General features: G+C 39.9%; 1 protein-coding gene across 1 annotated transcript in view; it reads left to right on the plus strand.

The window, feature by feature from the left end:
• Positions 1-14,498, plus strand: part of ROS1 (ROS proto-oncogene 1, receptor tyrosine kinase) — a 70,068-nt gene that overhangs the window by 38,868 nt on the left and 16,702 nt on the right. Inside the window, exons 30-41 of the mRNA XM_030490640.1 lie at positions 2,701-2,933; positions 3,147-3,323; positions 4,361-4,535; positions 5,021-5,138; positions 7,310-7,497; positions 8,134-8,226; positions 8,942-9,077; positions 9,483-9,645; positions 9,900-9,964; positions 12,630-12,759; positions 13,499-13,596; positions 14,214-14,417. Of these exons, the coding sequence (XP_030346500.1) occupies positions 2,701-2,933; positions 3,147-3,323; positions 4,361-4,535; positions 5,021-5,138; positions 7,310-7,497; positions 8,134-8,226; positions 8,942-9,077; positions 9,483-9,645; positions 9,900-9,964; positions 12,630-12,759; positions 13,499-13,596; positions 14,214-14,417 (1,780 nt within the window). The remainder of the gene's footprint in view (positions 1-2,700; positions 2,934-3,146; positions 3,324-4,360; positions 4,536-5,020; positions 5,139-7,309; positions 7,498-8,133; positions 8,227-8,941; positions 9,078-9,482; positions 9,646-9,899; positions 9,965-12,629; positions 12,760-13,498; positions 13,597-14,213; positions 14,418-14,498) is intronic.

A 14,498-nucleotide genomic window follows, 5' to 3' on the forward strand; every position in this document is an offset into this window, starting at 1 on the left:
AACTCATCAATTGTGGAGCCATCAGGCATCTCTGATAATATCCAAGCCAGCAAGACAAAATTATAGCCATGTCTACTTGTCAGCCTGTTTCTGTTTTGCAGGAAAGACTGGGGAGATGGTGCCTAGGCGTGCTTGCTGTTGATGTGGGAATGCTATAGCCCCAATCTTTATTAGTTTTCCTGCCTGGCTCTTGTCCTGCAGAGCTGGGGCAGTTCTTTGAAAGAGAGTGAGGGAGTGAAATTTAGAGGCCCAGTAGCACGTGATCCTTGGGCATTAGCTCACTTAAGCCAGCTACAGCAGGACTGGCAATAGCTGACATACAGCTGTGCAGCTGTGTGGGTATTACTGACATGCAGCTAGGGCACCACAGCAGGAGTCCTACAGCTTCCCCTTCTCTCTCTTTACCTCTGCTTGGCTTTTGGCTGCTTCAGAAGGTGCTGAAGTAATTGGAATTGAAATAAACACAGCCATCACTGTGTTTTTCTTACTTGTCTCAAAGCCTCTTTCTCTTGCTGATCAACTGTGCCTAAGAAGCATTTTATCCAGAATAGCTGGCAATGAGTACATGCCAGAGGTCCTGATTCCCTTTATTCTTCACTTGGAGATGCACTCTGTGGTTTATTTAAAGGTGCATCCATAGAACAATAACCTCTTCTTTTGCCACCATTATCCACATGAGAGCATCACCTGTGAACTGCCAGTGGCTTCTCTTATGCACAGATTATTCCTTGGGGTTTTTTTTGTCTGGGAGCAGTCATGTTTTTCCACTTAAGAAAACCTCTGTTTAAGACGAACCTCTTTTAATCTTTCAAATGAAAGTGGAGCAAGAGGTGCAAGCACATTACCACTCTTTTTTAGGGATCCAGGCATGCTATACTTTGGAAGATCTCTTCCAACCACGCTATTTTTTATTTTTTTGTTAGTAGTCAGATCTCTCTAGATCTGCAGTATTTAGGCTCCTATCCTATGTGGATCTCTGAATATTAAGAGCATATTCCTAAGGAGTCTGTGGCAAAAAAATAGGAAAATGTGGCTGATGATCAGTATATTTCAATGCTTTGCACAGAAATCCATATCTGTATTGTAAACTTTGACACATTGATTGAATAAGATTGTATACTATTGGGGTGTGGAAAGAATTCACACCATTGCTTCTTTGTGTGGTGGCTTGAGCCATCCTGCAGCAATGTACACCCTTTCAGTGGCAAAACATAAAAATAGCATATAAAATGGGAGCCTGGGTTGCTCCACTAGAATGGAATTTTTCAGTCTCAAATTAAAATGAACCATGAAACTCAGAACTGGCTTCTCTAGTTAGGGCAAAACAATACTTTTGGATCAAAATGAAGTCCTAGGCAAAAAAAAAAACCAAACCCAAACCCAACAAAACAACAAATAACCACCAAAAAACCAGAAACCAAACCAGCCCCCGAATCCTGAGCATTTTTAATATGTACTTGCATTAACATTCAGAGCTTTTCACAATTTTTTGAAAAATTTCCAACCAGCTGTAAACAGAATGTATATGTGTCCTTCCTGGCATTTATGTTCTCAATCTCATGAGTGTTACTGCTAGTTTAAATTGTAATCAGATGTTGCTAGAGCCTCTTGAATTGCGTATGCTATTTCACACCTCTGAAGCTGTGTGAATTCCCTCTGTCTTTCCCTCAATTCTATAATGAAATGAAAGAAGCTTGGATTAATCTGTATTTTCCAACAAATAACAAGGTAGAAGGAATAAAAGAAAAAAAAAAAAAAGGAAGACAGCTTGGAAAAATTAATGCATTGCTCTTGCCACAGAGTGTCACTCTTACTCCACATATGTTTTAGCTAGTGAAATGAGAAATTGTCTTCTTTACTAGACCAGCTTCTGCACAGTGCATTTAAATCATCTACAGTCTTGCTATTCGGACATAAGTTATAACATATGTACCCATCATTCTGATAAATTGGGAACATAGTGTAATGACTTGCTAACTTTTTGTTATCTGGACAGTTCAAAAGTTAAAAAAGAATTTTTAATGCAGAGCTGGGGCAAGACATTTACCATTTAAAAGTCTGTGATGTCAAAGCTTCAAAGGAAGGGTTGATTTTTCCAGAACAATTAGTGAGTAACCAGCTGGCATGGACATCAGACCAGCAGCCCAGTTTAGTTGTGTAACTTTAGAAGTTACACAACTCAGCCAGACCATGAATTTCTCAGCAAAATTGTAACTGATGCAAACAATGTTTAGTTTTGGGGTTTCTTCCTTCAGACTTTTCTGTTCAAGAAAAGACTTTCCTATTGGAATAGGGCATGGGTACTTTTTTAGTGCACATCCAAGTAAGCATCATATTAAACTTGTTTAAACCTGAGACCCTAATTAGGAACCTAAGAGAAAGCAGGAATTCAGTGATATGACTATAAATGTAGAGCTAAAGGACAACAGCTGGGATTTTTTTGGCTGCTTGCATGGTAAGATAGCCAAGGAGGTACCAAAAAAGTTCCTTAAAATATTTTGAACGTCATCTGACTGACTGCAAGAATATGAGTTCTACATGTGTAAAGTATCGGTCATGTAAATGGATTATATTCATGAGCTTGTAACCCTTTTTCCTTTCCCCAGTGACATTTCTTGACTTGTCTAAAAATAAAACAAAGAAACAAACCTGTAGTGAGATCTGGACCTCAAAGGAGATTAATGTTTCGTTCTCTTTCAGTACCAGAGGCAGTTGATTCCATTAAGACAGTGGTTTTGTCTGACACCACCATCAGCATATCTTGGAATGAACCTCTGAAGCCAAATGGACCTCTAGAATCCATCCGCTATCAAATCTCTGTCAATTTATTATCTTCTGTCCCAGCAACACCCTTGCGAAAAAGTGAATTTCCAAATGGGACGCTTGCCTGGTCTGTCCATGGGCTCCAATCTGGAACAAACAATTTATTCAAGGTACAATTAAGAGCAGTTTTACCTGCTCACTAGCCTGCAACTCTTTAGACTGCTTTTCTGTAGGGCTATGTGTGTTTTGAAAAGATGAGTTCAAAACTTGTCAGACTTCTCCCAGTGTTGTTTGAAAACAGATAGTCTTCCAAACACTCAGAATTGCTAAAGCCACCTTTCCCACTGGTTTGGAACTGTACAATACATCCATTTCCTTACTAGGTTCTTGCTTTTCATCCCGATGAGAACTGGTTTTCTGAAAGTGTCCCTGTTCTTGTAAAAACTTTTGAGACTCCACCTGCACCTTTCAACATAGTTCCCAGAAATACCAGTTTCCAGCTACAATGGAGAGCTCCTCTGCATGTCAATGAAACCAGCTTCTGGTTTGAGCTACGCAAGGTGAAAATATCCTTTTCTTTTTTTTTTTTTTTTTTGCGAAATCAAAGCAAATTTAACCCACTCTGTCCTGGTGATCAGGACAGGGTGGCAGGATGTCTATGAAGAGTCTCTGCGGATAACTTGGGCATGGTAACGTCAGTCTTGGTATCTCAGAAGGGGCAGGATGGAGGCAGTGTTTGCCAGGAACAAGGGGGAGTGCAGCTGCAGCATTTAATACTCCATAGTGCTAAAGGACATCCTGGATGACCCCGCCAGAATTCCTCCCACGTCTCCTGTTTCAGTAGTGTCCCCTCGCTCTTTCCTCACTGCCCTCCCCCAACCTGGCTTGTAGCTATAAATCCTGTGTCTGCTCTGTACAAGAAAGAGAAGCCAAGGGTTTCAGCATTAAATGTTAGCTACAACCTTGTATCTGAATTTTGCTTTCTTGTGATAGAGGTTAGGAAAACATGCCAGGGAGATAAAAGGTCCAGTACTGCAGACTGTAGAAGTAAACACCACAAGTGACAGCAGCATGGGTAGAAGCTTCAGATTTTAATGTCTGGACCACTGGAGACAGAAAATGTCTTTTGCTAAACTGGATCACAAAGATTCCTTAATATAGATAATAGGATTCATTAGGACTACACCAAATATTTCCCTGTCCTAAAACAAATCTCATAGCACAATTCCACTAAACCACCTCCTTTCAATTACATCATGGCAAACTGAACTCATAGGAACATCATGGTGATCCAGAAATACAAGCTGCACAGAGATAAGCAAGGGGAAGTCTCCTTTTGGCTGCGCAAAGGGGTCACTTAATCTGTTGTCCTTTGTGGCTGCCAAGACTTGTAGGTCTCCTGAAAACAAATTAAAATCCTGGATTTTTTGTCCTTGGTCTCTAAGAGGACATAGTCCCGTGATTGAAACAGCACATGTGTAATCTCTCCTCTATGATAATAAAAGGTGGCAAAGTAGTTAACCTACCCAGGAATAGAACTGTGACAAACTTTCAGCAGAGCAACAAAGTTAACCACGACGACATCTTATTTTTCTAGTGGCAAACAAAAAGCAATTGGTTTTCTCCTACAACAACTACGTGCACAGCAGATCTTGTTTACACATGCAATCTCACAGGAACTCTTCCTTCAACCAGCTACTTTGTAAGAGTAAAAGTAGTTTATGTTACAGGAGTGAAAAGCACTTCCTCCTCAACAAGCTTTAAAACTACAGGTAAGCGCTTAACGTAAAGTAACGAGATTTTAAGACTATTTTCAGGACATTAGCATTCAAACACAATATTTTGTAAATTTTAGTAGGCAATTTTCTTATACTAAAAGCCAACAGTTTTGTGTTTTAAAAAAATAAATAACAAAATTTCATATCTGCAAAAATAATAGGGGAAAGAAATGAAATTCACTTCCAAGTGGAGCAGAGGAAAAGAGTGAGGGAAACTGAGATGGACTGCCTACATGCATGTGAACTCCTATCTGTTGGTGAAAGGCTGCATGTCCATGCATGGATGGACATGAAATTTGTCCATTGCAAAGAGAAGGCCAAATATTCATTCTACCTGGGGATTATTCATGTAGATCCTCCGTCGTTTTGTATGTCTAAACACCCATGTGCACATCTAAATTTTTCTCTCTGCCCATTACCCCTTTGTCTTGCTATAAATAAATTTTAAGTGTTCTGTTTCTTCCCCTGTTTGGCCTAAGCTGGTGTTCCGAGTAAGCCAGGAGTTCCAAAACGAGCAGAAGATACTAAAAACTCTGTACAGTGGGAAAAGGCTGATGACAATGGAAGCAACCTGACCTACTACATCTTAGAAAGCAGGTAAGCTACGCATGCAGGCACTCCTCCCCATAGTGAGCAGCTCGGAACAAATCTGGGTGTGCAGGGGCTTTCAGCTCAGCTCTAATGGGAAGAACGAAATATCTGTGGTGCAAATTGCCCTTCTCATGGGATTTCTTTCTTGGTTAAGCTAAGTAGTCACCATTTCCAGAAACTCCTGGAAAACTTAGAAGAAAATATACACCACATTTCCATACCAACCCTGAAACACAGGGATATATTTGGGTATATGTTGGTGAATTAGAAGAAGACTTGGAGATATTCTCAAACCACAGATGTCAAGGATGTAGTATGTATTTTTGGCTAAATATATGTAGAAATATCTTAGTGTTCAGAGGACTTATGAAAAAACATAAAAAACCAAAACCTATCCCCACCCACTTGGGATGACTAGATAATTTTTGAAGTGCTTTGATATCAAATACAGATTGCCAGACTATATATGTCACACTCACTAGGCAACTCTAGAATGCCAGTTCACACTTATTCCTACACTGGCATTGGAAGGACTGAATGGACATTTTATAGTGTACTGCTGTGGGCAGTGACTTTGAAATTTCTCCGTTTTTGATCATGACTCTGGAGAGGTCTGTTTAAGGCAGTCAGTGCAAGGCTTAATTAATGCATTATTTAAGAATGAGGAGACTCCATCTTCTGGGATATTCCTATGTCATTGTTTGAAATTAGGATTGATGGACGGAAGCAATTTTTGAAAGGCAGCTACGACTTCTTCCTCCTCAGTTAACTCTATGCTGATGAAAGCTAAGGACTGATAGCACTGTGGAGCTGGGCATACTTTAACTATATAAGTTTTCACCCAGACATATTTTCCTGGTGCTGTAAGCTTCCTCTATGCAGTTCTGTGAGCCTACAGCAGCATGCTATGAGACCACAATAATTTTGATGTGCCAACAGCCAGTTTGTACCTGGCTTGCTGTTGATGAGTAAACAAAGGACATTCCCTTGGCCTGTGTCAGGGCTGTGAGTTCTGTGTTCTACACTGTGTTCTACAGGCTCCAGCTTCTTATTAATCTCTGGAATCATACTTCCTAGCTGAGGTGTGTGTGGTGGTTTGATTTTGGAATTTTTTCTTTTTTGTAGGGGGGTGATGGTGGTGTTTGGTTTTTGGTTTTTTAGTTGGGTTTTTTTTGGGGGGGGTTTGGTTTTTTGGGGTTTGGTTTTGTTCTAAATGAAATAAGCTTTCCTCCTGCAGTTTGAATGTGCGTGTGCTGATGGTTTCAACTGAATTTTGCTTTATGGTCCTTTTAGATCAGGTAGAAAAATGTTAGGTCAGTTGCATAGCATTCTAGAAAATATTTGCTTAGCCCTTTGAAACAACCCCTGTTTTTCATACAGGTATGGTAGAGCCATGTACACACCAAGGACATGATCATATAGTTTCCCCATGTCTTTCTGGTTTAGAAGTGTTTGACATTTTTTCTCCATTAAAGTGTGTTGGGCGAATGTTGGACATGATCGTGAAGGTCATTTCGTATGAAAGATTACAGCCTTGTGTGACATGAAATGTTTTCAAATATGGCCTTTCCAGTTTAAATGCATGGTCTTCTTTTGGTTGGTGAATAATCAGCTCTGAATTTATTGTGAGCAATCAATCTCAGTCCAATGGGGAAAGGAAGAAATATACCCAGCAGTCAGCAGATGCTATGAGAAACTGGCTAGCTAAAGAATTGTCTTCACTGCCAATGACTTGTTTCCTGTTTAGCTTGTGAAACCTGATGCACAAGAGCCACCAACTTACTCTGGGCCCAAGAAAGCAAAAACCTCTAACAGGAAACAAAAATAAATGTTGGGATTTTTTTTTTCTGAAAGCTAAATAAGAAGGTTTTGAAATCTTGGCTGTGAGGTGTACACTAAAACAGGTGAAACAGTGCTGGAGCTTTTTATGTCTAAAACGTTCTAGCATTTCATTTCCAATGCCAAGCTAAAGATGTGTGATTCCTAGCATCGCTGAAATAGCATGGCACAATTTTTAGCTCTGTAGCCAAAACCCCATGACCAGATTGAGCTTTCATGCGGGCAGAGATGTTGTGAAGGCCAGAGAACTGAAGCAAAGAATGGGGAGAGGGGGAAGCAGTAAACTGCCTTCACTGTGTTACCGACATACCTGTGTTATTTTGCTGTGCCTGTTGCAGGAAGCAGTTTGACAACACCAGCAAAGTGAAGTTCTTGTGGGAGGTGGTTTACAATGGCTCCTGTGCCAGTATTTGCATGTGGAAGGCCAAGAACTTAGACGGAACTTTCCAGTTCAGAGTGGCAGCTGCAAATGTGCTGGGACTTGGTGAATACAGTGACACAAGCGAGGATATAATTTTGGGTGAAGGTATGTACTGTACTTTCTTACTTTGTTAATCAAGTTTTTGTTCAGAATAATCATACCTATTTATGAAGAAAAACCTGCTATGTTAATAATGATGTTGCTGCACTGGCTAAGTAATGTGTCTGAGAGGTAATAAATGGTGACATTTATATGGTGACCCCAGCTGCTGGCACTCATCCATATTCTTTTGCACCCAACTATGGGCCTGAAATTTGCTTCTGCTCGTTTATAACAGTTTGTCTCTGTGGTCGTGCACTCTGCATTATGGTGTGATTATTGAAATAAATGCAAGCTCTCCCACACTGGGTAAGGATGTGAGGATTACTTTGTGCCTTCAGCCAGAATGTTAGACCTATGTTCTGCGGGTGCTTTTGAAAATCCTACCTGGAGTGGTCAAACAGTTCAGCGTTTCCTCTTTCTATGTACACAGTAGGTCATCACTACCGGAATGGCCCCGAGCTGGGGGAGGAGGATTAGTCTGACCAAATACATACATACAAGCCTACAAGAGAGGCTTGTGCAGAGGAAGACATTTACACAACAGGCAGGTCAAGGGTTCTCTCAGGTTTGCTCAACTCCATACGATTGATATAATTTTTATACTCAGTCAGTAACCAATTTTCCCCTTCTATTTACCAGATACTATGACTTCTCTAGACGCTACCATTGTCACTGCTGTTGTGACCGGAGTTGTTATGCTGGGCTTGACTGTGGTCATGCTATTTGGTTTTGGTATGTGGTAAGTTTTTTGCATATCCTTGGTTCACCAGCCCTCAGTAAAAGGCAGTTCAGATGGTGGGAGATGATTGGCCTCCAGATTTATGGAAATATCGAACAGTCCCCAGGGTAGGAGGTGGCAGGAATTTGTATATTCTTATCCTTTGAGACCCTAGAGATAGACATTTATGTTATCAGTATCAAAGACAATACACCTATTCACTCCATCCTCAGGCATTTCTTGCTGTTGATTCCCTGCAGGGAGAGCACAGGAATGCTGAAAGAGTGCGAATGTTCCTATGTAGCCTTATAAAAACTTGTACCTTATAATTCTCAAGTTGGGTACTGTATTTATTCACCAAAGGGTCCCATATTTTTCATTTTAAGTTTTGTCCTTGAAGAAAGGATGTAGAGATTACCCTGAGATGTAGATGTTCACATCTGATGGTCCTGCCCTCTCGCTCCTCATCCTCCCCCTAGAGTACAGCAGCATCCCTTTGAACTAGGGTCTTGCGACATACAGAATTGGATGTTTGACTGATTTCTCAGCTCAAGGAGCAGTTGTCTGTGTTTTGTGGGAAAAAGATGGTGGCCAGAGGGAAATGTCTTACTTATATAAGCTGCTGGCGTGTCATGTTGAACAGATTAACAAAAAACCTGCAGCCTTTCAGCCTACTGACATGCTGGGATGCTCTCAAAGTGAAATATCTGATGGTCTTTTCTCTTCCAGTATGGCACCAAAGATGGAAATCCAGAAAACAGGCGTTGCCTGGACACATAGTGTTTGTCAAGGAAGATAAAGAACTAGCTCAACTCAGAGGCATGATTGAGACAGTAGGAATAGCCAATGCTTGTTACGCTGTAAGGTATGTCCTCGGAGCAAATGTAGTTTCAGGACAAAAACATCTAAAAGGGCTTCCCTGGACTAGTTTTCATCATCTCTGACACCTCAAGGTGGAGTTAAGGGCTGCATCTGCACTGCAAGGCAGATCTGCTCTTAAGCAGGCTCTACCATGCTGGGTTTCTGGTGTACACCCTGGTCTGGATTGCCCCTAATCCACCTTTTACGTTCATGTTGGCAAGAAATGCAGATGAACGGGGAAGGAAGACCTGCTGTTTTCCAATAGCTTCCAAAATATCTAGGCTACACCTGAGCTCCCCTTAAACGTACCTGATGAGACAAATAGTTCTAGATTCATGTAAGGAAAAATTTTAACAACATTTCAAACATTCTTAGGTATGAACAAGTGACCAATATTGCTGTTTTGTAGCATTCTTCCTTCTCAAGCAGAGATTGAATCACTGCCAGCTTTCCCACGAGAGAAACTGAACTTACACAAACTGTTAGGAAGCGGAGCATTTGGAGAGGTGTATGAAGGGACTGCAGTAGATATTCTGGCAGATGGAAGTGGAGAATCCAAAGTAGCAGTCAAGGTAATTGCAGCTTTGTATTTCTCTGGCAACAGAATGGGATGGGCAGAGAGATTTGGCTCGGAGGTTATACCACAGAAACAGGTATTGACAGATTTGGGTATTTCCTTGCAGTAAAGCTTAAAGCTGTCTATCTCCTTGTAATGAATTCTGGAAAATAATGTATATTTAGGGCCATGTCTATGTCTGATTGCTTTATTTAAGTGCCATGATGGTGGTGATGATCTTTTATTACACTTTTGCTTTCTGTTGAGTAGACTTTGAAGAAGGGTGCAACAGACCACGAGAAGAGTGAATTCTTGAAGGAGGCACACTTAATGAGGTAGGAACAGCTTTGCCACTGGGCACCCTTTGATGCCAGTATCATGTAAGGTTGGTAGTCTTCAAGAAGAACGAAAGCAATGCTTTTCTCTGAACAAATTACAGTGGCATTTTGGGGGTGCTCTCCTGTTTCTGCTAAAAGTTTAAGTTACTACTGATGAATCTTATAAAGTATAAAACTGATTAGCAAAATTTAAGATACAGACTGTAAGTTCAGTATGCTCGTATCATGAATTTATTGGGCTTTGGACTGATATAATTCAGTGTCTTTACTCACCTAAAACTAAGCTAGTTGTTAAAGGCAATTGGGCAACATTTGGCTAATGTCATTTTACCAGAATAAACATATCAAAACAAGCTGATGCCTTGAAGTTTCAATTTACTGTGGGAATTGTTTTTTGAAGAATGTGCACATTTACCACTAGAGGCTGCCACATACCTCTTCTATTGAGACAGACTTAAAAAAAATAAGGCATCTCTCACCAGTGTGAGAATTTCATGCGGAAAAGTCTGTGTGTCAGCTGGAAATCTGGTTTTCCAGAGTCTCCACAGGAACAAGTAGAAGTTCAGCTGAAGTTTTCATCTAGTAACATAAGACTGGGAGTGTGGTTAGTTTTCAGGTGCACCTCTGCACTTCTCTCACTCTTCATAAATGCAGAATTAGAAGCATCTTTTGAAAAATGAAGGATTTTATATCCTGTACAGAAAACATAGTGTTATTAAATTTGAAATCGGTTTTCACAGCATTCTTTTTTGTGTTTACATGTTGTTAAAAAAATAACTTGCATTTTTTGCCTTTCTCCACACACTGTACATTGAATGAGGTAAGACACTTATGAAAACCGAAATGGAACCATGTCATTAAGTGTAAATTAATGACAAAGAGTAAGTGTTGTGTGTAAACTTTCTGCAATCTATATCTTCAGTTTACCCACCAGTTAAGGTCTTGTTTCTGTGTAGTATTGAAATTATATGCATCCATTGTTAAAGTCTCTGAAGTTTCCCCAATTCTGCTTTCTTGTTGCCGCTAATACTCCAAAACCAGAAATCCTGGAAAATATATAATTGGAAGTTATTACACTTAAATGTAAACGCTGATTTGGGCCACTATGTGCACCAATAAAATGAGACACAGAAATGAAGAGAATAGAAAAGTTTAAATGTTTTATATTCCCAGTAATCATTAAATAATAATTTAAAAATGTTACTTTTATATGCTTTAAATATTTCTTTTTTTGCTTTTCTTTTTTTTTTTTCTAACATGAAAAATGAATGATTTAATTCCCTTGTGGAGGGCTTCATGATTTTTCTTTATATTCATCTGCAAGGTCTCATAAATGAAACCAAGGGCAGAAAGGAAAACTAAGCAGACCTGATTGTTTACAAACCTTGATGTTAGATATTTAAATACAACTTTTATTTTGCTTGCCTTTTTGGATGTTCATTTAAATGTGGATTGTAGTGTTATGCGTACTGTCCCAGTTAAGCAAGGATTATTTGTTTTTTCTATTATTGCTATACAGCAGTGGGGAACTTGTGTTGTCTGTGTTTCAAAAAGTCGTTTGATAATGGTTGTTGGCAAGTCATTTGTGTACAAATATAGGTAGCAATTTCTTCTGTGTATCCCGTCACTTGGGAAGTAAGGAATGATAGCTCAGTGGAGAAAGGGCTGTGTGAGTTGTAAGGAGAGTGCCAGGTGCTCCTTCCCCTCTTTTTGTTATTGAGAGTGCCAAAATTTATCTGATTGAGAGGTATGTGCTAGGGGCTGGGGGGAACTGTAAAATTCAGAATCACACTTTTTGCTGAAGTCTTTGCCCACACCTAAGATTATGTAGATTAAAAGAGGTTAGAAGGAAAATGTCCCTCTGTTTTGTTTGTTTACACTGGTGCATTTGGCATCATTTTGGACACCATCAGTTCCCCCGAGTCAAGTTTCTCTGACTGCCAGTGTAAGTAAGTCCTTTCACACAGCAGTGCAAAAGGGAAACTGTTTTCTAACACAAGAAATGTGATTGTAAAAACAGGCACTGATAGGGGTAATAAATGTTCTTCATTCTTTTAAAAGTGCTAGATCCGAGAGTGCTGATTGCTCTGTGATAATCCCTACCTTCTTGGACACTCACAGGCAATCACTAGCATGTCTGCAAGTATTCCTTGTGCATATTTTGTTTCTCTTGAAAACGTACAGTGAGAAACAGTTCTCCTGTAATTGTAAAATAATATGTAGCACCTTGTGCTTTTACCTTTCTCTGCATTTCTCTGAATCACCAGTTCTACTGGGAGTATAGTAGTAAAAGTACTCTATCAAAATAATACAGGTATCTTTAATGTACAGGTGTCAATTCATGTTAATCTTAGATAAGATTGCCATTTACTTACCTTTTTTTGCTCCCTAGGAATATGAAGAAGTGTACTTTTAATATGCATGACATGCATTAGATTGCCCAACAATGTGCAGTGTAAACCTGTGTTTTGAAAGGATGTCTCTGAACTCCCCCCATGACTGAGCAAATCCAGCACTCTGAGTTACTAAATCATGTTGCTGGTAGAGGCAGGATTGTAAAGGCCAAACTGTTCATTCATTGCTTGCAGCTATATGCACTTTACTAGCTATCAACCAGCTGGATTTCTTGTATGTAATCTTACAGTTGTTTTCTTCTCTTTAGTAAATTTGATCACCCCCACATTCTGAAGTTACTTGGCGTGTGTCTGTTAAATGAACCTCAGTACCTTATACTGGAGCTGATGGAAGGAGGGGATCTACGTAGCTATTTACGAGAAGCCAGAAAGCAAAAGGTAGGGTAAAGACCATGAGACACATACTTTTAACCTGTAACTGCCTACAGTTTTGCAGTTTTTCCCTTTCTCAAAAAGTAGACTGCATAGTCCAGGCATATGGAAGATACAGATGTCCCTCTGCCTGTATCCTCAAATTCTTTAGAAGAAAAGAGGAGAAAAGAATAAAGAATAAACATTTTTAATTAAGTAATTTTTTTCCAGTTTGCATGCAGATTAAGAATATGGATGGTAGAATTGTAGGTCAAAAGTGCTTGACACTGAAATTTTATAGCATCATAACAATTGTCAAGTTTATTTACATGATCAGATCAAATCCACAGTCAGTGTTGAATTCTACTGAAGTGCATATACATGTGTTCTACTAGAGTAATATATTATACTGATTAATACAGCAGTAAGAAAACCTGATCTGTTGGTGGGAGGAAATTTTCAGGGTCCCATTTCTTCCACTGTGATGAAGAAACAATTCTGAAGGTCCCAGAGTATTCTTAGCCCCAAATCAAGGAACAGGATGTGTTCACCTGTCTTGCAGTGCAGTGATTTGGCAGTTTACCCTGCCAGCATTTAGCATGCACTTTGTTGACTTACAGAGATTTTGCACCTGTGCTTTGCATGTTTTGGAAAAAATCCTATACATTTCAAATGAGGAAACAATACCATCTTTGCAGAGGGAGGTTGTCATTCTGAGTTTATAAAGCTGTAAGACTTGGCTAACTTCTGTCTTTGTTTCTTGTAGCTTCAGAGTCCTTTACTGACAGTGACTGACCTCTTGGATATATGTTTGGATATTTGCAAAGGCTGTGTCTATTTAGAGAAAATGCATTTTATACACAGGTACAGAATTTATTTCCTTAGTCTTCCAAGGTTTACCCACAATATAGGACTGATTGTATTATCTTGGAAAAAAATGCCTAGAAAGATGTTGCAGTGTATGAGGGAAGGTGAGAGCACTGGAGTTAAAAATTGATGTTATGCTTTTCTGCTAAAAATCACCTATGGTTCTCTCACAAAATGGTGAGACCTAGGATCCGAATCCAGGACCCACTGCACCCTAGGCAAGAATTATATCCTCTGCAACAGAGAAGGGCAAGTGGGGAGATCCATTTACTGTTTTCATCTGCCTAATGGGTAGCCATGGAGGGCACAGAGCCAGACTTTTCCCAGAGATACACAGGGAAAAGCTGAGAAGCAACAGGCACAAGTTAAAGCAAAGGAAATTAGATAATATTGTTCACAACGCGCAGGATCAATCACTGGAACAGGTTGTCCTGAGAAGCTGTGTCACCTCCAGTCTTGCAGATATTCAAAACTTAACTGGATGAGGCCTCAGCCACTTGAAATTGACACTGCTCTGAAGAGAGGGTTGAACCAGATGATGTCCAGAGGTCCCTTCTGACCTGCGTTTTTCTGCAATACTAACTCCATCCTCTCATTTCTGCCTTGCAAATCAGGGACCTGGCTGCTCGCAACTGCCTTGTGTCTGAGAAAGAATATGGGAGCTCTTCCCGGATAGTAAAGATTGGTGATTTTGGACTTGCCAGAGATATCTATAAAAATGATTATTACAGGAAAAGAGGAGAAGGCTTACTCCCTGTGAGATGGATGGCTCCTGAAAGCCTCATTGATGGTGTCTTTACAAATCGCTCTGATGTCTGGTGAGTAATAGTAGCCACACAGCTGTGGGAATAATCATACTAAATCCCACAGCAAGAAAATATTGGTTTACAGAAGGAATG

This window comes from Strigops habroptila, chromosome 6 (genome assembly GCF_004027225.2).
Source record: "Strigops habroptila isolate Jane chromosome 6, bStrHab1.2.pri, whole genome shotgun sequence".
In the NCBI taxonomy this organism is placed as follows: Eukaryota; Metazoa; Chordata; class Aves; order Psittaciformes; family Psittacidae; genus Strigops; species Strigops habroptila.